This window comes from Dasypus novemcinctus, chromosome 27 (assembly GCF_030445035.2).
Source record: "Dasypus novemcinctus isolate mDasNov1 chromosome 27, mDasNov1.1.hap2, whole genome shotgun sequence".
NCBI classification, from domain to species: Eukaryota; Metazoa; Chordata; class Mammalia; order Cingulata; family Dasypodidae; genus Dasypus; species Dasypus novemcinctus.
This window is the reverse complement of record NC_080699.1, coordinates 13504030-13528174: the sequence shown is the minus strand read 5'-3', so window position 1 is coordinate 13528174 and position 24145 is coordinate 13504030. Positions and strand designations below refer to the sequence as shown.

Sequence of the window (24145 nt, the reverse complement as noted above, 5' to 3'; positions counted from 1 at the left end):
TATAGTTAATCTTGGCCTTTTCTTAAGCCAGTTTGCAATGGTATGGCTTAAAAAAATGAGGAAATGGACCAAGATGGCAGTGTCCATTCCCTTAAATAACCTTTGAACAACTCTAGCCAAAACTGGCAGAGTCATCTTCATCAAAACTCCAGAGAACAGTTAAAGGGTTGTAGTACCTCGTTGAGTGCCAAATCAAGAAAGCACAGCTTTGAAAATGGTAGGAAAAATTCATAGGACCTAGCTGGCCAACTACTCCCTGACATGGTACAGAGCTGGCCTGTGCTACCATTGTGGGTCCTTGGTCCTGTTCCTGAGGGAGCAGGGTAACCCCTATCTGCCTACTGGGGTGCCCTTTATCAGTGCCAATCTATTAGGTGGTGTCTGAAAGACGGAACCAGGTCACTAGTCTCCAGTTCTCTCTCCCACAACTTTCCCAGCTGGCAGAAGTAGCTTGCAGACAGCTAAAGCAATAAAATAGAGGCCTGGGGCAAAGGATTAGCATCTCTAAGAGATACAATAAAGCGCTCTGGAAAGGGGAGAGGCTATTTCATGGGGAGTAGAAGGGACAATGGGATTTCTGTAAACCTGTAATTCCTAAGACTATGAAGGACCCCAAACCCAGAACAGAGAAGGTTCAGAAAAGACTGAGAGAACCCTGTACTTCACTTTCCCCTCAGGCTGACCTTGATAGGAGGACTAAACTTTGAAGGCAAGTTCCAGCCAACAAAGAGCTAATTTGCAAAGACTGTGAAAGGTGGGTTTTTTGCCTTGGTTTGTTTTCATTAGCTCCTGGGACTCAAGCTCTGTCATCTCAATGACTGGATATAAACTTAAGTTCCCAGAGCTAACTGTTTAAAATATTAAAATGTACAATGTACAAAAAAAGATTATAAGACAAAGGGAAAAACAGAAAATGATGGCCCATCCAAAGGAACAAGATAAAAACTCAGGAATCATCAATTAAGAAAACCAGACTATTGACATACTAGACAAAGATTTTTAAAAATGACCTTCACCAAACTCAGCATGTAAATGCAATGCCTTCCCCCCAGCGTGGGACATGACACCCGGGGATGAGCCTCCCTGGCAACGAGGGACCACTATCAACTACCAACTGATGATGCAACTGGAAAATGACCTTATACGGAAGGTTCAATGCGGATCAGCAGAATATCCATGTCTACATAAAATACCATGACTTTAAAATGCTGTTTGACCTAAAGTAAGGGGGAAATGGAAAGGAGAAATGAGTTTATATGGCTACGAGTTTCTAAAAAAGAGTCTGGAGGCTGGCAGAAGGTTTGCCCTCATGCACAACTGAGCAGAGTCAGAGAGACAGATAAAGCAGATACAACCCCCAGATATTGGTTCCTTTGAGGGCTAAAGAGACCCATGGGAGTTATGGTCATGGCCGATGGGGTTAACTACCAGGGCAGATGGCCCCGCTTTGGAAATGGTGTTTATGTGTGATGAATCTGGACTCAGATGGGATCTCCCTTCATAAGACTTTCATGCTAATGTGCTGGAGGTGCAGTTAATGTTGGGGTTTAAGATATATTTAGGGGATTTGAATCTCTGGACTGACAATGTAATAGCCAGATCCTGAGCCTCAACAGACTCCAGCACCTACAATCTGATTTATTGGACTTACCACACTCAGCTAAGATGGAGGTGAAGAAGGACAACCACCACACCATGGAGCCTAGAGTGATTACAACTGAAAATGGGAGGATTGCATCCAGCATCCAGGTGGAATCTGAGCCTCCTCTTGACATAAAGGTGCAATGGACACAACCAATCCAGTGTCCACATAGAAGAGGTGGCATTGGATTGGGAAAAGTGGACATAATGGACAAAGGGTATGGGGAAAGGCAGGAAGAGATGAGAGGTGGAGGCGTCTTCGGGACATGGAGCTGCCCTGGATGGTGCTTCAGAGGTAATCACCGGACATTGTAAATCCTCACAGGGCCTACATGATGGAATAGAGGAGAGTATGGGCCATGATGTGAACCAATGTATATGAGGTGCAGAGGTGCCCAAAGATGTACTTACCAAATCCAATGGATGTGTCATGATGATGGGAACGAGTGTTGTTGGGGGGGGGGGAGAGGGGGGGTGGGGGGGTGGGGTTGAATGGGACCTCACATATATATTTTTGATGTAATATTATTACAAAGTCAATAAAAAATAAAAAAATTAAAAATAAAAAAAAAAATAAAATAAAATAAAATAAAAATGACCTTCAGTATGTTCAAGGAGATAAAGGAAAACATGAAGAAAAAACTAAAAGATATCAGGAAAATGATGAATGAACAATATGAGAAAATAAAGAAAAAGAAATTTTAAAAAGGAACCAAGCAGAAATATTGACGTTGAAGATCACAGAAACAGAAATGAAAAATTCCCAAGGGTTTCAATAGCAGACTGAAACTGGCAGAAGAAAGAATCGGTGAACTCAAAGACAAGAAAACTGAAATGATTCAGGCTGAGGAGCAGAAAAAAAAATTGGAAAACCATGAACAGAGCCTAAGAGACCTTTGATATACCATCAAGCATACCAATGCAAGGATTATTGGAGTCTGAGAAGGAAAAGAAAGAGAGAAAGGGGCAGAAGGAATATTTGAATAAATACTAGCAGAAGACTTCCCAAATTTAATGAAAGACATGAATAAACACATTCAGGAAGCCCAACAAACCCCAAATAGGATGAACTCAAAGAGAATCACACCAAGACATATGGTAGTCAAACTGTCCAAAGGACAAAGAGAGTTCCAAACGCTGCAAGAGAAAAGCAATATGTTATACACAAGAGAGCCCCAATAAGATTAATTACCAATTTCTAATCAGAAACTATGGAGGCAAAAAGGTGGTAGAATGAAATATTTATGTACAGAAAGAAAAGAAAACGCCAAGGAAGAATTTTATACCTGGTAAGAGTGTCTTTGAAAAATGAGGGAAAGATTAAAACATTACCAGATAAACAAAAGCTGAGGGTATCTGTCACCATGACACCTGCTCTACATGCAATGGTAGAGGGATTTCTTCAGGCTAAGAGAGAAGTACACAAGACAGGGAACTGAAGTGGTATAAAGAAATAAAGATCTCTGGTAAAGGTTCTATGATGCAAATGCATAAAAAGTTATGATAAATTTATGGTTTCAGACAAAATGGGTAAAGATATAATTTGTAGCAAGTACAAAAAAAAGTGGGGGAACAGTGGTATATAGGAACAGTGTGCATGCTTTTAAAGCTGGTATCAAATCAAATATGACTGTTATACATTTGGGATTTAAAATGTAAGCTCCATGGTAACCACAAAGAAAATATTTGAAAATATATACAGAAGGAAATAGGAAGGGAAAATGGCACATTATTAAAAAATCAAGTGAATATAAAAGTAAGTACAATAGAAGAACTGAGGGACAAAAAAGGTAAAAGAATTAAAGACCAGATAGCAAAAGGGCAACAGAAAGTCCTTTATTAACAGTAGTTAACTATAAATGTAAATGGAGAACTCTCCAGCCAAAAAGCAGAGATTGGTAGAATGGATAAAAAGGCATGATCCAACTTTATGCTGTTTACAACTGATTCACCTTAAATTAAAAAACACAAGTAGGGTGAAAGAGAAGGGATGGAAAAAAATATACCAAGCAAATAGCAACCAAAAGAAAACTGGGATAAACTACACTATTATCAGATAAAGTAGACTTTAAGTCAAAAACTGTTAAAAGGGAAATTCACTTTATACTAATGAAGGGCACTTTATACTGATGAATATGTCAATTCAACAAGACAACATAACCATTATTAATATATGTGAACCTAAAAGCAGAGCCCCAAAATATATGAAGGAAATATTGACAGATTTGAAGGGACAAACAGATGATTTTTTATTAATGATAGGAGACTTCAATATACCATGTTCAATAGTGGCTAGAATATCTAGGTAAAAGATCAGTAAGGAAACAGAAGAGCTGAATGATACTATGAATCAGCTAGACCTGAAGGGGATTGAATCATGTATCCCAGTTTGGACTTGGTCTTGGTGTTCATATTGGTGGGTGTGGACCCATTATAAGTAAGATCTATTCAAGATGTTACTTCAATTAAGATGTAGCTAAACCAATTAAATCAGCTTGAGTTAACTTCAAATTACTGGTATCCATTTTAAGTGGAATGAAAGTCAGATAGAGAGAAGCCACAAGGAGCAGCCAGAAGCTGGAAGTCAATGGAACTCGGAAGAGAAATAAGAAAATGCTACTGTGTGCATTTCCATGGAATGACAGAGACTGCTGGCCAGCCAAATGAAACTGACCCTGTGAGGAAGCAAGCCTTCTGAAAATGTGAACCAACAAATTTCCATTGTTTAAGCAAATCCTCTATATAGTGCTTGTTTTAGCAGATAGATAACCAATAAAAGACCTAACAGACAAATAGAGAGCACTTTACCCAACACCAGCAGAATTTCATTCTTATGTCATACACATGGATAATTCTCCAGATTAGACCATATGCTAGGACACAAAATAAGTATCAATAAATAGAAAAATATTGAAATCATAGTATATATCTTCTCCAAACAGAATGGACTGAAGCTGGAAAGCAATAATAAGAGGAGGGAGAACTGAAAAACTCACAAATATGTGCAAATTAAACAACACACTCTTCAACAATCAAGGGACCAAAAAGAAATCACAAGGGAAATTAGAAAATATCTTGAGGCAAATGAAAATGAAAAAAAACAACATACAAAAATTTATGGGATGCAACAAAAGTAATACTGGGAGGGAAATTTATAGCTCTAGGTGCTTACCTTAAAAAAGAAGGTTCTCAAATCATAGACCTAACCTCACAACTGGAGGAACTAAAGAAAGAAGAGCAAACTAAACTCAAAGTAAGCAGAAGTAAGGAAGTAACAAAAGTTAGAGCATAGACATGAAATAGAGAATAAAAATCAATGGGGGTAAATTCATAAAACCAAAAGTTGGTTCTTTGAAAAAGTCAATGAAATCAACAAACTTTTAGTTAGACTGACAAAAAATTTGAGTGGATGCAAATAACGAAAATCAGAAATGAAAGGGGGACATTACTACCAACTCCACAGAAATAAAAAAGATTATAAGGGAATACTATAAACAAATCTACATCAACGAAATAGAAAACCTAGATGAAACAGACAAATTCCTGGAAATACACTAACTATATTGACTCAAGAAGAAATAGAGATCTCAACAGACCATTACAATTAGAGATTGAATCAGTAATCAAAAACCTCCAAAGAAAGAAAAGCCCAGGACCAAATGGCATCACTGGTGAATTTTACCAAACATTCCACACAGAAATAATAGCAAAATACTGAAGAAGAGGAAACACTTCCTAACTCATTCTATGAGGCCAATATCACTCTAATACCAAAGCCATATAAAGCTACCACAAGAAAGAAAGTTACAGGCCTCTATCTCTTTTTAATATAAAGGCAAAAATCCTCAATGAAATACTGGCGAATGGAATCCAACAGCACATTAAAAGAATTATACACCGTGGTCAAATGGGATTTATCCCAGGTATGCAAGGGTGATTCAACAAAAGGAAATCATTTAATGTAATACATCACATTAACAGAAAGAAGAGGAAAAACCACATGCCACCTTAATACATTAACTGACACAGAAAAGGCATCTGACAAAATCCAGCACCTCTTCTTGATTAAAAACACTTAGACTACTAGGATTACAAGTAAAATTCCCGAATATGATAAAAGGAATATATGAAGAACTCAAAGCTAACATCATACTCAATAATGTAAGACTGAAAGCTTCCCCTCTTAGAGGACAATAAAAATAAAACAAGAAAATATGGGAAAGCACATATGTGAGAAGATTTTAATATCTAGAATATATTTAAAAAGCCTACAACTCAACAACAAAAAAGACAAGCAACCCAACAAAAAATAGGCAAAAGACTTCTTTCCCCAAAGAAGATATACAAATGATGAAAAAGAACATGAAAAGATGCTCAACATTACTAGCCAATGGGGAAATGTAAATCAAAACTACAATGAGATATCATTTCACACCTACTCAACTATTAAAAAAGCAGAAAATAAATTTTAGATAGGATGTGGAGAAATAGAAATATTCTTTTATTGTTGGTGAAAATGTCAAATGGTAGAGACTGCAGTTTGGTGGGACCTCAGAAAGTTAAATATAGAATTACCACATGACCCAGCAATTCCCACTCTCAGGTATGTACCCAAAAGAACTGAAAGCAGAAACTCAATCATATACATGCACACCAATGTTCATAGTGGCATGATCCACAATTGCCAAAAGATGAAAGCAACCCAAGTGCCCATCAACAGATGCCTGGATCAACAAATTTGTTTATACAAACAGTGGAATATTATTCAACCATAAAAAAAGAATGAAGTTCTGATAAATGTGACAATGTGGATGAAACTTGAAGCCATCAAGTTGAGTGAAATAAGCCAGACAGAAAAGAATATTACATAATCTCACCATTATGAAATAATTAGAATAAGCAAATTCATAGAGTCAGAAACTAGAATACAAGTTACAGGGGCTGGGGAGGAGATAGGGAACGGAGAGTTAAAGTTTAATTGGAGAAGTAGATCTGGCTCAACTGATAGAGCGTCCACCTCTATACGGGAGGTCCAGGGTTCAAACCCAGGGCCTCCTGACCCGTGTGATGGGCTGGCCATGCGCGGCGCTGTGCCACACAGGGGTGTCCCCCATGTAGGGGAGCCCCACATGCAAGGAGAGCTGTCTTGTGCGAAAAAAACGCAGCCTGCCCAGGAGTGGCGCCGCATACACAGAGAACTGACGCAGCAAGATGACGGAACAAAAAGAGACACAGATTCCTGGTGCCACTGACAAGAATGCAAGTGGACACAGAAGAACACACAGTGAATGGACACAAAGAGCAGACAATGGGGGGGGACAGGGAATGGGAGAGAAATAAATAAATAATAAATCTATTTTAAAAAGTTTAATTGGTACAGAATTTTTGTTGGAGATGATGGAAAAGTTTTGGTAATGGATGATAGCAATGGTAGTACAACATTGGGAATGTAATTAACACTAATGGATGATATATCTGAACGGTTTTAAAAGAGGGAAATTTTAGGTTGTATATGTTACTAAAATAAAAATAAAAGAACTACATGTAATAACGGTTCTTGGGGCTCATTTATTACTTGGTGGGTATGTCAGCATTGCCTCAGAAGGGGGTATATGAGAGAAATAGCCCTCAGGATCTAAGAGGCAAGAAAAAGGGAGGCCAAAAAAAGAAAGAAAAGTATTTGGGGAGCATCCCTAACAGACGAGGGAGAGAACCTACTATTTTACAAGATTTCCCATTCCTTTACAACTGCTCCAGTTTTCTCAACACTTTTTCTAAGGAAAAAAAAAAATCTGCTCTCATTATTACTAAGTGGTTCAAATTCTGTCTCTAGGCAATAGAGAGCAAATTTATTCCCACCTTTCCCCTGCCATTCCTGTTTATGGTAAGACAGAGACCTTCTTCCGGGCTCTTAATAAATGTCTTATTCCTGCAATTCCTTCTCATGGACATGGTTTTCAGAGCCTTTACTAGCTTGTTCTGAGTGTGCACTACTCCAATAACAGCCCTCTAAAATCACATCACCAGACCAGAAAACCTTCTAGCCAGCTTTACACACAGAAGATCCTTGCTTCCTGTAATCTGAAAGCTCTCTTCCTTCCCTGCAGCCTACAAGGTAAAGTAAGATTTCCTCAAGTAGTCATAGAACATTACAAGTTTATTAAATAGGTACTAACTAACCACTACCATCTTTTTTTCATATAAACTACTATCACATAAATCATTCTCCTATCTGGGACTTTTTCTGTTTGTTTTTATTTTTGTTTTCTAAATGGTACTTTTTAATAGCATTTTTTAAAAAAAGATTTATGTATTTATTTATTTAATTCCCCCCCCATCCCCCGGTTGTCTGTTCTCTGTGTCTACTTGCTGCGTCTTGTTTCTTTGTTCCCTTCTGTTGTCGTCAGCGGCTTGGGAAGTGTGGGCGGCGCCATTCCTGGGCAGGCTGCACTTTCCTTTGCGCTGGGCAGCTCTCCTTACGGGGCGCACTCCTCGCGCGTGGGACGCACTCCTTGCGCGTGGGGCTCCCATACGCGGGGGACACCCCTGCATGGCAGGGCACTCCTTGCGCGCATCAGCACTGCGCATGGGCCAGCTCCACACGGGTCAAGGAGGCCCAGGGTTTGAACCACGAACCTCCCATGTGGTAGAAGGACGCCCCAACCGCTAGGCCAAGTCCGTTTCCCCGCATTTTTAAATCTAAAGGTAGGACTTTATGTTGATTTATTCCTGCTAAATAATTCATGGCCAACCTTTGGTGGGTTAAAAATAGCTAAACATTGCTAATTTCATGACTCAACTCAATAGTTACTATTCAGTATACTCTGGCTCCTTGTTTACTAAATTTGAACATTTTTGTTGTGGTGGTGGTAGTCATCATTACAATCATGATGATTTTTGGTGGGGTAAATGAGAGGCATAGAGATTAAGTCTAAAGTTGGGAGTACAAAAGTAATGACAATTTTTAGAGTGTATACCTATTCCAAACACAGAGGGCAGTGTCAGATAACCCAGGAATACTAAACTTAAATTAAACTGAGTGTTCAATAAATGGAAAACGCAATTACTTATTACCAAAGCACTGAATAATGAAATCAGATATTAAAGTTTAGGAAAAGAGCACAGTGGCACTGGTTTCTTAGGAAATCAATGCACAACTGAGAATTAATTTTGAAGGAAAGAAGAAAGTGGGAGAAATGAAAGAGGAGGGCACAAGGAGACCCAAATAAAATTTTACTATAGTAATTCTTACCACCACAAGCAGCACTTTTTAAAAAAGATAATTAAGACAACGTGCACTTACCTCACATCAAATACAAGAATAACTCAAAATGGGTCAACTGCCTAAAATAAAAGAGCTAAAACCATAAAACTCAGGAAAAAACATAAGGGAAAATCTTCAGGACCTCTGATTTGTCAATGGCTTCTTAGACTTGACAGCAAAAACACAAGCAACAAAAGAAAAAATAAACTGGACTTCAAAATCAAAAACTGTTGTGCATCTGCAAAGGACATTATGAAAAATGTGAAAAGACAGCCTAGAGAATGGGAGAATATATAAAGAACTCCTACAACTTAACAACAAAGAGACAAACAACTCGATTTTAAAATGGTGAAAGAACTTGAATAGACATTTCTCCTGAGAAGATATACAAATAGCCAATAAGCACACGAAAAGATGCTCAACATCATTAGTTATTAGAGGACTGCAAATAAAAATCACAACAAGCTACCACTTCACACTCACTAGGATTTAAAAAATGAAAAATAACATGTCAGTAAGGATGTAGAGAAATCAGAACTCTCATATATTGATGATGGGATTGTAAAACTGTGTGGCTACTGTGGAAAACAGTTTGGCGGTTCCTCAAAATGTTAAACATAGGATTACCATATGACCTGGAAATTCTCTTAGGTGTAACCCAAAGAACTGAAAACAGGGACTCAAACAGATACTTGTACACCAATGATCATAGCAGCTTTATTCACAATAGCCCAAAGATAGAAATAGCCCAAGTATCCATCAACAGACAAATGGATAAACAAAATGTGGTATATAATACGATTGATTATTATTTAGCGGTGAAAAGAAATGAAGTTCTGTTATGTGCTGCAAATGGATGAACCACAGAAACATTATGCTAAATGAAAGAAGCCAGAAAATAAATAAATAAAAATAAATGAAAGAAGCTAGAGACAAAAGGACAAATATTGTATGATTCCACTTACATGCAATTTCTAGAATAAGCAAATTCAGAGACAGAAAAATGATTAGACATTACCAGGTCCCTGGAGGAGGAGAAATAGGGAGTTATTGCTTAACGGGTATAGAATTTCTTTCTGGGGAGATGAGAAAGTTTAGTAATCTTTGGTGGTGACAGTAGCACAACACTGTAAATGTAATAAATGCTTAAAATCACCATCTCAAATCTTCAAGACTGGGGAATGAACAATGGACTCAGTAGACTTGTTATTCTACTGCACACATTAATTATTCTAGCAATGGAAGAACTCTTATCATTGATGTAAAGGCATTAGCCACCAGAGGTTCTGAGAGGAGGGAGAGGAAAGAGTAGATGTATATGGGGGCATTTTCAGAACATTGGAGTTGTCCTGCATTACACTGCAATGATGGATATAGGCCATTATTTATTTTGTCACAACATACAAAACTGTGCAGGATACAGTGTAAACTATAATGTAAAGTGTAGTCCATGGAAGGTGGCAATGCTTCAATAGGTGCTTATCAATTGTAATAAATGGGCCACACTAATGAAGGATGTTGTTGATGTGGGAAAGTGTGGGAGGCGGAGGGCATGGGGCATATGGGAATCCCTTATATTTTTTACATAACGTTTATGTTATCTAAAGTTTCTTTAAAAAATAATTACTTTTTAAGAAGTTCAAAATGATTAAGTGGCAATTTTTGTGTTACATGTTACCATAATAAAATTTTAAAGAAATTAATAAAACGAAGGAGGAAGAATTCATGGTATAAATATCCACAACATGAAGAGAAATAAAAGTTAAACTATTGATGTCCCTCCAAAAATAAAAACCCAAAAGCAAAAAATAAAGTGAGGTTATTAGTATGAATACATTGATAAATTATAAAATGTTTCCCCGTCATTTCCTCCTATTTCTTTTGTTTTCTCAGAAAACTAATTTTTTATCAGAGTTTTATCAATGTCAGTTTGGAAATATGGCAGTAGAATCCATATTGACATGTAAAACAAAACAAAACAATCCACTACCTGCAAGGACTTTTTTTTCCTAGAGGAAATCAAAGAATAGATGGCAAGGAAATGCTTTTGCAAGAAACTTATCTAACTTTCACTAGACAAGAAGAGATTTGCTATTAAATCTAATGTAATCTCTAAATATGGAGATTTATTTAGAGATTAGTCTCTAATATAGTCTAAATAAAGGACTATATCCCTCACGCCCAGTTACAATCTTAAAATTTTTGGTTTAACCTAATTTAAAATGAATTGCATCCTTATCATCTTCCCATAGGAATAAAACATACGTCAGAAGGTTTCAAAAAGACATTCACTACATAATTAAATCAACATTTAATGGGTTTAATAAGGAAAAGGCAGCTCATAGCTGAAGTGGCTGCAGAAGAGTGCTATGGAAACCAGATGTAAGTGGAGTTTTGTGATGAGCCCCTGGACGGCTAGCACAGAATCCCTCCGTGAGACAGGCCTATAAAAATGTGCTTGAAATATCCTTCAACTATACTCCCTGTCTTTGGCAATTAAAAATCTTCCTCAGAAGTTCTGGTGCACGCACATCCAAAGACAGTTTGATTGCTGCCCACCTAAACTGTCTCTAAATATATCTGCATTCAGAATTTATTCCACCCAATGTGCTTAGTCCCAAATTTTACTGAAAAATCGCTATACCCAATGGAAAACATCAAGCTAATTTTAAATAACATGCATTGCCAAGTGCATTTTAATACTTCCAAGATGAATGACTAAATTATAAAGTTCTAAACTCTTCATATAAAAACCACCGCTCCCTCCCACACAGGCCTGTCTTCTTGACAAGCAGGTAGGAACTGTCTCCAAGATTATCAGCCTGTCATGAACTGAAGGAATATTCCTGACGGGCCAGAATCAGCCTGGGTACATTTACAATTTGAACATTTACTGTGAACGTAAAACTGAGGCATCACGTTGAGCCACAGTAGATGAGTGGGCTCCTTTTACCATCTTTTCCAATATCAGGGATATCCGTCAAATTCCTTACACTCATCACATCTCAGAAGTGTAAACAAAAATCAAAACAAAATCCCAGCCCTCTTGGGCTGATAAACAGACTCTCACACAGAAGTAGATACACAGAGAAAATACAGAGACTCCTGCTGTCCCAGGAAGAGAGATGAGCCTGACAGTTTACAGCTGATCTTGTGGGGCAACCAGAGAAGCTGAGCCTGGAAAGAAATGAGCCCTTAAGGGAGAGACAAGCCCTATGCCAGCCTACAACTGAGACAAAGAAGCTGGGCCCAAGGAGCCTTAGGAGCAGAAAGGCTGAACCCTCACAGACCTCGCCGCCATCTTGCTTCAACATGGCAACAGAGTTTGGGTGAGGGAGTATGGCATGGCCCTTCAACTGGACTCTTTAGGGCCTTGTACCTGTAAGCATTTATCCCAAGTAAATATCCTTTACAAAAGCCAAAAAAAAAAAAAACCCAACAAGAACCACCACCAAAAAAACAAAAGTATAAAGTTGCTGCCATTTACAAACATGAAAAGCCTCTTTTTTTTCTTTATTCTTCATCTGAAAGTTACAACACTACAGATGATTACCTTAGGCAGGAAGAGTGAGAGCGCTAAGAAACATTGTGTGTGTCCATGTGACTTGTGCTCTGTATTTTTCAACATAAGAAAACATTCTTACTGTGGATTTATGTCAGGATTAATTTTTTTCAGCTCCATGATGTCGTCTATAGTTTTTTCAATAGCATCAGGGTGAACGCTCACGGAAGTCTGCAACAGCTGGGAGACATACTTTAATCAGTTCCCTTGTCATGAACAGCAGGGACTAAGGCAGGGTCGACATGGGTAGGGGCGGCAAGTATTTGTTTTAGCTTCTAGATGAAGATGCAAACTAAAAGCAAAAATTGATTTTGGGTACCTGAGTTCTAATTAATATGACATTTTCTCAATGGGAGTAATGCCATCTCCTAATTAAGGTAATTAACGTAAGGCAGAAATAAATAAGGGTGTGCCTGTGTGCACGTGTGTTTATCATTTTCATCTACTTCAAGGTATTAATATTGAAATAGTATATTCTTTTCCTCGCCCAGCATGGTTTCCATTGTTAATAGGCATTGTGCCTATGACAAAGTGTAAGGCACATAAGGCAAATAGTTTGCGAAAATACACATCATAAGGATGCCTAAATTAAATGAGCTGAAATGATAAAGAATCTTGAAAAAGAAAACAGACTTTCACTCTGTGCATGCTCAACCATGTGCCATGAAAGTTAGCAGAGTGGCTTGTTTGATTTCTATTGGAAAACGTTGAGGAAAAAGTTAAATGATTCGGATATGGAGGAAATACTAGAGAGTTAATACTGTTCCTATTTTCAAGGAACATTTATTTCATTACTGGGAGAGAGGTATTAAAAAAAGAGATCAATTCAATAATGAAGTATTAAGTACTTCACATATCTGCCTAAAAATCTGCATACAATGGTTTCTCTCACTTCAAAAGTATAGTAGTTTATAACAGGCAAACAATTCTTTCTTCTCTGCATTAATTTTCATAGCCAAATGGTATATTTTTGGTTCTTAGTTTTTTTTACTTTTGATGATGGACATAAGCCTCCAAGTGAAAAGTTGCTGAAAAATACAGAAACTATTTTCTTACCTTACTTTTTGAATCCCTCAGTGATGTTTCTGTTAAAGTGATAACAAAAAAGTCATTCAAAAATTATCCTTCATAAATGGTGTAAAATTACTATACTGCAGTAAAACACTGTCTCCTCAGTCCCACCAACACAACATTTTGCTTACTTCTTTCTTTGGTGCTTACCAATTTTCATGGTTCTAGAAGCTCCGGGCTTGGTATTGTAACAGATCCGTTGCAGTTCACATCGTCCTGTCAGCTTCCTCATTACAAATTTCAGGCAGCGCCACAAAAACTTACAGTAAAAGTACAGGCACACCTGGATCAACATTCTGTCAAAAACAAAAGATAGCACCCTTCCAGTAGAACTCTGGAAGAGAAGAGAAAGCACCCACCACCAGCCAGAAAAGCCGAGAGACAAAAGTCAGCCGTTAGACATCTCGATTGGCAGGCACGTTTCATCTCTCTAAGCCCGTGCTGCTCCACTGGAGGGGCTACAACACTTATCACTGGAAGCCCAAGGTCTGTTTGGACACACTTAGTATGACTGCAAGCGACTCCAGAGTGCTGATAAATGGGGTATTTCCAACAAACTAAGGCTGATGCTGGAATCCTTCCTTTTCCAACCTTTGCCTAAAAATGTTTCGGAAATAAATCAGTACCCTGACAGCAGAATCCTCCCCTAGACACGGGGAGACAGTGCTACGGCTACTTTCCTTTCTGCTCATTTCTAGCCCCGTGTGTAGACTTTCTTGGGCCACTGTTTTATTCCCTGCCTCCTGCCCATCCTTCCCTCCCCCTCTCTGCTTTCCCTTAGGCATTTTCTCCTTCTTGAGGACTTGGTTGTGTGGCCAGCCGCCTTTTCTGCCCACCAACCCGAGCACCCCTTAAGCCTGCCGACAGGCCTTCCTGCTACTCCCCTGAACAAGCACTGCTGACCTTTGGGCAGCCCTTGTCTGATTTAAACCTTTCAAACCTCGGCCTCCTGAGAAGTCTGTTCTTAGTTCCTCCTAACAGCACACCCTACTTCACTCACACTCTCAACAAACTATGAGAGAGAGAATCACCAATTAGGAACTTACTCCTATGTCTCCAGTACATGCAAATTCGTGTTTTATGCTTTTAATTAAAAATTATGTGAGTACTGCCTGCCTCAGGACACTGTTCAGAGGCTCCAAAAGACTCAACTGTTGAGGTACAGAGGCTCTATCAAACAGGAGCTTATGCTCTAGTTGTTTTCAACCATCTTCTCTTCATGCTATGTATTCCTACCAGGCAGGATTATTTATATTACTTCCTAAAAGTAACTAGGAAAAGGAATCGATATTACTTCCTTTCTAAAAGGTCTCTAGAAAACGTTCTTACTCAAACTTCACTAATCTCCTCCAGCTCCTGGTACTCTCGGGTCATTAAGATGAGCAGTTAGCCAACAGCCTCGATGCTGGGATCCATCTCCAAAAGGAGCCAACACCTCAGCTGTGTTCACTGCCAGGACTGCTCTGGCTCCAACAGCTTCAACAGACTTCAGTTTAAAATGTAACTTCTAGCAGTCTGCCTTGTACAAAGGCATGGGCTGAATTTCTTAAAAATGCAAAGGGAATGGAAGGAAACGGTACCAGCAACCAAGCCACTACACTAAGGGAGCAAATGGATCAGGTTGCACGCCATATCCTTATGTCCTAGACTATCAAAGAAGAAAATGTCCACGATATGTTTATCAAGTAGGAAAAGCTACAAAGGAGTGGGTATAGAATGATATACCCTTCCTTTAAAGAAATAAAGTGAAAATTATAATGGCGATGTATAAACAGGATAAAAAAGACTGTCAGGATGCACACCAAAAACACTGACAATGGTATCTCTGCATAATGGAATTATGAGTAATTTTTATTTCCTTTTAAAATTAAGTATATTTTCATTTTTCCATTATGAATATATATTATCTTATATTAAGGAAAAATATATAAAATTATCACTAAAAGCCACTTCAAATGTGCACATAAAATTTCAACATAAAGGCGGTTGGTATGAAGTCTTTCTCTGGAAAGACAATAAGTATGTTGTAAAGCCTGACATTCAACTCTTCTTACAGTCAAATATGTTCTAAGAGCTATCAGGACTTAGTTTAGCAGCTTTCCCCAGCCCCAAAAAAGCAACCCTAAAAATAAATTTAGTGGAACATTAGGCAAGTGAGAAATTTTCTAAAACCTCAGCTTGCTCTCTTGAAAAACATTTTCTACTTTCCCAACTAATAGATAGTTATGCTGGAAAAAAACAACACACTGAGCAACATCTCTGTTAACTGGTCATGGCTCTACGGCAATAGTAATTACTGGTGAGCACTCTTCCCATTGCTAAGTCAAGGATGAAAGCTCACGCTATCTGTTCCAATGGTGCAGCAAAGCCTGCCTCACACGTGCACCACACGGCCAAGGCAGCCTCTTCCAAGCTGTGCATCAGTGTAAGCAAAACCACAGAACACTCCGGTTCTCAGTCTTCCTAGAGGAAAGGTCTCTGATCACTGCTTATGGAGAATCTTTGCATTCACCCTATTTAGGGTACAGGTCACCAGGCCATACTATAGCTTATACTAAGCTACAAAAAGTTATCCCGTGCAACCTCTTCAGCAGGTCTCTGCAAAGATGCAGCTGGAGGTGCCGTCCTAGGGTCAGGAGGTGTCTGGGGGTAGAGTGACTTGCAGCCTCCTGTAATTTCTCCCACTGACTGTCCTCCCTGCTTCTGAGAAGAAAATACCTGTGGAACTGCTCTGCATCGAGGTGGCCTTACTTAAAAGGAGAGAAGGGACATCGTGGTCCGTTGGCTTTTCTCATGTTTTTCTCTCCCCTTAGGATGTTTACACACTGGGGGGTTAGGATGAAATACCATTTCCTAGGGCTCACAACCTGCGAGGTGTGTCCCATAATCACATAAACAATATCACAAATCAGTAACGAGAAATGCCATTTCAATTATGAAGGGACATTTATATACGGCTGACTCTTTTTGCAATTTCTAGGCCAATAGGCCTGAGGAGGTTATTTATTATCCAGGATATATTTTTAATTTTTTTTCCTTGCTCTTCTACTGGGCCAATATTGCCCACAAATCTTTCATTTAAAGGCCAACTAGGTATGTTAGATACCATATGCTTTCAAGTCATATCACCAGATCAAACAATACTTAGATAAAATTTAATCAGCATTTAATTCATAAACCCCATCCAGGTAAGTCGTAGTGAGAGATGGAAATCCTAGCTACCCCTCACTTTGGAAGCCTTCTTTCAATGACAGAAACAACACATGCCTCCTCATGAAAGGTTCAGATGAGCTACATCTGCTCCCCAATGAGAGCTGGGTCTTCTGTTTTATTTTTAGGAGGTACCAGGGATTGAACCCGGGACCTCATAAATGAAAAGGAGGTACTCAACCACCTGAGCTACATCTGTTCCCTTAAATTATTATTTTACATATTTAAATCTCTCAAATCATCAAAGATTTATGGAAAAACTGCTGATGGTTCAAACAGAACAATATAAATGATTAAAGGTTTTGGGAGAATTTAAATTGGTTTAGGATGTTACTCTGAAAATGAAGAAATTAAGAAGATCTTTAAATGCTCTTAAGATAAACAATGGTTGGGGAAGGAAGGGAGGAAGGGAGAGAGGGACAGGATGAAAGACAAAAACACAGACAGGTTTGCCTGTTTCTCATCTGAATTTAAACTCTTGTCTCCACTGGCACCCTCTCCTTTTAATCTCCTGTCTTACCTCCGTAGGTTTCTGACTGCATGCCCAGAAAGGAGCATCTCAAATGTACCTGTGGGGCAGATTCCACAAGCTTTCTTTTGATGGGTGCTGAGCTTTTCCCTTTATCCCTGTTCTTGGAAGAGGGATCTCAGCCAGACTCTCTCTACCACCTGAATCCTGTGTTCTGGAGGTCCACAGCTCTGCTACTTTTTTCCTCCCAGCTTTAACGAGCAAATCTACAAGCTCAGTTTTAATTAGGGGAATATTTTGATTTTTTTCTTCTTAGCACAAGGTTTCATTTTCTTAGTTCTGATGGAAGAGTCTCAACTCACAACTGAAAAGATCTGTTAACACTTTGCAGGAACAAAAATTAAATTTTCAAGACTGCTAGAAGAAAAACCTGATTACCACCTCCTATGCTTAAAAATTACGTGCACAAGCAGCAGGTTTTCTGTTTCTGTTTTTTTAATCACAGCTGTGGGACAGTGTTCCAAAAGGAGTTGCTGTAGCTTCCTATAATAAATAACTTGCTTACCCATCGGGGAGAACAGGATTCAACAAGAACTACTACAAATGCTCTTTCCAATATTTTCTATTACTGCCATTTATTAATATGCTGCAGAACGAAGTTTATGGCTCTGTGAATGGAATTCACAGCAATGATCTTCCACAAAGCAATTATGGTCACTTTTATAATTTAACATTCTTTCTCCCGCTTGAACCAGAATAGCCGCCCAGTGTAAATTATTCAAAATGAAGCATATCTCCGCTACCAAATAAAATGGAGTTCCTGTCTTGTGGCGCTTTGTTAGAGGAACCCAATCAGCAGGGGTGGGGCTTCTGAAGCAGTAGATACACCTACGACCAGGTAGCTTCTGGGCTGCAGGGTGAGGGCAGTGGGTACCTGTCACGCAACACTACTCCATCATCTTAAATGTGTCTCTGACGTCTTCTTTTGGAACAGTAAGAGAAAAGTAGCTTATTTTGAATGGTTTCAATGAAATGTGCTAACAAAAGTTAATTCTTGCTTGAAGAAATCCTGTAATAAATAAGAAGTATACTATTGGTGAGGAAGGAGATGTATAGAAATAAGCATAGCACTTGGTTCAAACCACAAATTCCCAAATGAATACTTTTCATCTAAACAGCCACAGAGAAGAGCAAGCTGTTCAATGTTTCCAGCATTTTGTATACTTTCTGAAATGCCTTCTTTTATTTCAGTTGCTGCACTGAAGTTCCCAATTAGGGGCACTGGCAACCAGTTGGAAATTAACTTATTAACAGGTATTTGGCCTAGTAAATGGGACCCTCTTTATATTGAGTTCTTCCTACTAGGAAGAGAGGCTGGAGAGAACGTGATACATGAACTGGCAATGTGACATCACACAAAGAAACCATCCGTGGGCCTCAAGAAAAATAAGTGTATCTTCCCCAGGCAGAGCCCGGGAAAGGCCCCAAGCCCCTGTGCTTGGGGTGAAGGGGTGAGGTGGGGTGGGGTGGGCAATAGTCATACTGCCTCTGAAAAGCAAAAATGAAGGCGGATAAGCTATCATGGATATACATTATATTATTCCACATTCTATATTGCTATTGCTTTAGCACAGGACACTGTTTTTACATTATAGGGAAATTTTATCTGAGGGTTTGGAGAGCAAGAGCAGCTTGTGGAATAATTAAAATAAATTAATTGATGGTTTTTCCTTTTCCTTTAAAGGAGGCACAGGTTTAGCTTAATTTATGAATGATATCAATATTCCATTAAAAATTTGGTGCTTAAATATTTACATTTTACAAGATTTAGTTTTAAATTTTTTGATTTTTTTTTTGCTATTTGGATAATACTTTTTTGACTTATTAATACAGAGGAAGCAGCAGACACATTATACTCTGACAGAAAAGCATTTAAATGTTACCCCAAATAAAACTTTTATTGGAAAGTAAAATATATATTCTAAAGAACCAAAATTAAATAAATACATAAATAAAAGAAAGGCATTAAGGGGTTCTACTAATGCTCTAGCAGCCATTCGAGGCTTGAAAAGCTTCTGTAGGGTGTGAGGAGTGCGCCTGGTACTATTAAAGAAGCATTCAGAGATGGTGAGATTTTTAAAATTTAAAAGCCACTAGGTTAGAAGATATTCTCAGTATTATGAATAAACTAATTTCTGTTGACTTAAAGAGCCTTCAAGCCTCTGAAACTGAAGCCAATACATTCCTGTTGTTAAGGTATTTGTAAGACATTTGTTTTAGCATCTGGGAAAATAATACAGTAGTTTACTTAATCCTTCATTGAACTGAACAATAACAAATCTAAAATGAGAACACTGGTCATGTAGTACAGAAAGGAAAAAAAGTGGGCATTATGGCCGAGGAAAAAATGTGAACAGAATCAAGAACTTAATTTCACTGCAAACCATACAACATCCCAACTACAAGGAGCTTAAAAAGCAGTATGAGTCTGTCAACAGATGAATGGATAAACAAAATGTGGCAGACACATACCATGGAATACTATTCAGCTGTAAAAAGGAATGAAGTCCTATGCATGCCATGATATGGATGAACTTTATACTAAGTGAAATAAGCCAGACACAAAGGATAAATGTTACATGACTCCACTTACATAAAAATCCTAAAATAAGCAAATTTAGAGGCAGAAAGTAGATTAGACATTACCAGGTACTGGGAGAGAGTAGATGAGGCAGCTTTGCTTAATGGATAAAGAGTTTCTGTTTGGGGTGATGAAAAAGTTTTGGTGAGAGTGGTGGTGATGGTATAGCACAATGTTGTGGCTGTAATTAATACAACTGAACTGTACACTTAAAAATTATTAAAATGGGAAATTTTGTGTTATATATGTGACAACAATAAAAATAAAATAAAATTTTTAAAAAACACACCAGTATAATTCTATAAAATAAAAATGCCTGGGGTGTTCCAGAGGCAGAGGATAGCAACACCTTCATCCGAGACAGGGCAGTAAGGCCAACTGTTGTTTATCCTACAGGAGAGCAAGAACAACCTGGAAAATCAGCAGCCTTACCCATGCCAGAAAAAAAGTAAAAAATAAATTCGTTAAATGAGTAAAATTCAAACCAACATCTATTGAGGTGCCATGGCTTTCATAAACCTTGCTCATGCCCTGCTGCAGGGTTTACTGAACAGTGAAGTGACCACAGAGCTGAGGGCAAGGAAAAGGGACAGGACAGCTGGACTGCAGGTGCAGACCCAGCTCTGCACAGATCTCTGCCTCTGGCCTGATGGCAATGGGCAGCAGCTTTCAGAGAAGCTGCTAGAAAAGTATCCAGGTGACCCTATTTCAGCAAGAGTGTGAAACAGCTTTTACTTGCTTTAATGTAGGAAACAAAATAACTTAATAAATATGTGTGTTCAGGTGTAAGTGTATATATGTATGTTTCTATGAGTATACACATATGTGTGTGTGTCTGTGTGTATGCTAAGAAAGAGAAGGCTATGACATGGCTAAAAGCACCAGTCTACGGGTCTACAGCGAAAGAGATATTTGGATGAGCAGGCCATAAACCTTCTGCTTCTCAGGACTTGGTTTCTACAACTTCTAAGCTTAAGCAATGCCTCAAGCAGTGCTAATCAGATTCTAGAATAACTCAGTGACCCTGTAACGTCTACCCTTCAAAAATAGTGGAAATTTATAGTGGAGATTTGACTAAACAGGGAGGTGTATGGGAGTTTAACTTTGAGTCTAGTCCCAATTTTCCACTATGAGCTGTGTGACTTTGGGCAACTTACTTTGCTTCTCTGGTTCTCTATCATTTATAAGGTGAAGGAAATGGCCTAGATTTCTGGCTCTAAGAGAAGGCTAGACATGCACTGAAAGGGGGAAAAGAAACTTCTGACTCTCCCTTCTCTTTGAGGTCCATGCAGACCATGGCTAAAATAAGACTGGGGGAAACTATGGGCTGCTTATCTAATATCCCCTATCTACTGTCAATCTAAAATACATCCTTTAGCTGGGTAGTCAAATCCTGTGGCATTTATTTCTACTACCTCATGTGATTTTAAACAAACAAAATATTTTCTTCATTCCTTTTACACTTTGAATAGTTGTACATTTATATACCTGATTATAGCAAACAGGAAATGGGGGGGAAGCAGAGTATGGGTATCAGTACCTTATATGGCCATTAAAAATCCATTTTCTCCACAACCTGGTTTATTTAAGATTAACCTAATTCCTTCCGGGGCTGTGCTCAGAGCATTTCATTCTAGAGCATTGCAGATGTTGACAGATAAAATCACTCTGCTCCGTGGACTTTTGAATCAGGCTAGAATTGCTCATGGTAAAAGGCAATACCTCCTTCTTCATGTTTGCTGAGCTCTGGAATTAACACCTGATTTATTTAGGCTATGTTTACCTACCTTCTCTTTGGTTCAATTGAAAAGACTGCCTAAACTGTCCAACATCTGTGGGAATGGTCTAGACAGTATAATTAGTAATTTACATTTTCTGATAGAGCGTGTAGTGTAATGCCCGGTTATTCCTTCTTGCTCCTCTTATTCTTCCACATTTCATGACCATTTCTATATAATGTATACATACCTATATTACAACGTAATTTAAAAAGCATTAAATGCAAAACCTAAAGCCAAAAGCAATGATTAAAAAGAGGCAATGACTGAGTTTCCTTTTATTACTTCAAAATCAATTATCAATGAAAATCCTCAAGTTTATTTCTTGAAGTATAATCTATTTATTATCTTAGCCTCAGTCTCACATAAACATAGTGATAAAATATATAAGCAAGTAAAAATGTATACCAGAACACATAACTGAGAGTGACATGCTGGCTCCATTAATAGGTGTGAGGCTATGAGGAATTATAGAGTGGTAGATAGTCACTGGAACCATTCCAAACCATCCTATAGGAATTGATTTTAAAATATTATAAGCTCCCCTAAACATAGAGCTGAACTACTCGATTAAACAATAAAAATAACACAAACAAATGCTATTTTCTCCTAAAATGGTTGGTTTTGAGGCTGCTCAAGTTTTTCTAAAACAAAGAAAACACTGAAGAAGGAATAAGATAGTCTTTTTACAAAGGGAGAATAGAACTTCTGGGTACCACCTAACATTTAAGCTTTCAGTTAACATGATTATTCCACTTTCACATTCAGGAGAGAATCATAAATAACAATTTTTCAGGAATGTGTAAACAGATGGGTTAATTACCATAGCAACCAAAAATATATCAGGTCAAATGCTCTGCTGGCAAACATGCTAGTCATTTTCCAAATACTATCTTTTTACACAGATTTGATAAACAGGCTGAAGAATATTCTGTACAATAAAACAAATGCTAGTTTCTGTAAACGGTTTTTTAGTAACCTCCTGAGAGGTTTTCATAATCCTACGACAGAGTAAACACTAAAAACGGTCCCAAAGCATAGTGAAATCCACCCAAACTGACTTAGTGTTCCAAAAACAAGGATGGAACTAAAACCCAGTGGGAAAAGAATATCCTAAAACTGCAGCCTTTGAAAAGAATCCAGTCATTTCCCCAAGAAGCCAGAGCAAGGTGCAGGAAGGTAGAAATGGGCAGGCCACTATCTTGAGGGAAAGGATCCCAACCTTCTGGGGAGTCTGCTTTATTTTCTAACATTTCAGGACCATACTAACTGTATTTTATATTTTAATAGTATTTTATATTTTAATAGGATAGGACATTTCTCTGAGAATTTCATTAATAGAAGAGTGAACAGCAGCCAATTCAGGTCCAGTCAAATGGCCTTCAAAAAAAATAATCTCTCAAAATGCTCTGATTTGTACTATGCTCTGGGCAGTGCAATTTCCAGGGAAGCAACAACGACGCAGATTTCAAAGATATCACCAAGTCTGAAGAGCAGAAGCTTAGGGCGTGTACTTTGACCAATAAGGTGGTTGGCGTGGACTGGCCAACCAAAATCTAGATTAAGGGGTATTTAAAATTGCTTGTTTCAGAAGAATGACTCCACACAGATCCCATTACCTGATTCTTTGACTGCCAGTCCTTAACCCTCAACCTTCAGCCCAGCAGCACAGGATTCCTCGGAGTCCCACGGCATCAAGGCTGACGGCGCCCGCCCTGCCTCGTGCTCTCCCGTCACCCGCACGGGCTCTCTCGGCACCAGCGTACAGAGCTAGCGGAGGACTCCCGCGATCAAACTAGTCTTCACCAAATACAATGTGATTCCATGCAATCTGAAGACACTGGTCACAGGATCACAGGCAGTGGACAGAAACAGCATCCGCCCGGCAAGCACGCCTCCCCTCCGGAGGCTCCCCTCGCGGGCCAGACGCTCTTACCTCAGGAAGTGCTTCATGGTGCTGGTTTTGACTCTCCAGATGCTGCACAGAACAGTCCTCAAGTACCTGCTTCCAAACTTGTTTTTGTCCAAGTAAGTGTAAGCTGTGGAAAGAAATTGGATATATTTACTAATAAAGGGGCTAGAAATCCCAAACCAAACATTTCCTCTTCCCGATGGGACATTCTAGACCCAGAACATTACCAACTGAACTGCCCACGGAGCACGGCAGAACCATGGAGAGAGGGCAGCTACAGCTGTTCACTTGATAATCATGCAACTAGTCTTCCATGTTAAGTCACTTGCTGGAGAAGTTATTCGTTTCATGAGCATTCCTTTTAACGGTATTTTTTTTCCTTCTAGTTTTGGTATTGTGCCTGTATCTTGATGAACAATATTTGCAAGAATAATAAAATTATCCTGGTTTCTAGATAGACGGTAGCCTGGAATCTAGCAGCCTCAACCTTCCAGAAGATGTACAGGCTCAAAACTAACTAGCAGCAACTGATAATGTCTTTAAGCTCAACAATAGGTGCTAATGAGCCAAGTACCATGAACAAATGCATAATATTCC

General features: G+C 38.6%; 1 protein-coding gene across 7 annotated transcripts in view; it reads right to left on the bottom strand.

The window, feature by feature from the left end:
• Positions 1-24145, bottom strand: part of ELMOD1 (ELMO domain containing 1) — a 72387-nt gene that overhangs the window by 27222 nt on the left and 21020 nt on the right. For 3 of the 7 annotated variants that reach the window (XM_012529987.4, XM_058289416.2, XM_071212312.1), the window contains exons 2-5: positions 23573-23675; positions 13689-13834; positions 13524-13552; positions 12550-12647 (exon numbers count right to left, since the gene is read on the bottom strand). In XM_012529987.4, the coding sequence (XP_012385441.1) occupies positions 12550-12647; positions 13524-13552; positions 13689-13834; positions 23573-23589 (290 nt within the window). In that variant the 5' untranslated portion in view covers positions 23590-23675. Of the gene's footprint in view, positions 1-12549; positions 12648-13523; positions 13553-13688; positions 13873-18151; positions 18287-23572; positions 23676-24145 lie in introns of those variants that run through there. The other 4 variants (XM_071212315.1, XM_058289415.2, XM_071212313.1 and 1 more) reach the window with 4 other exon arrangements.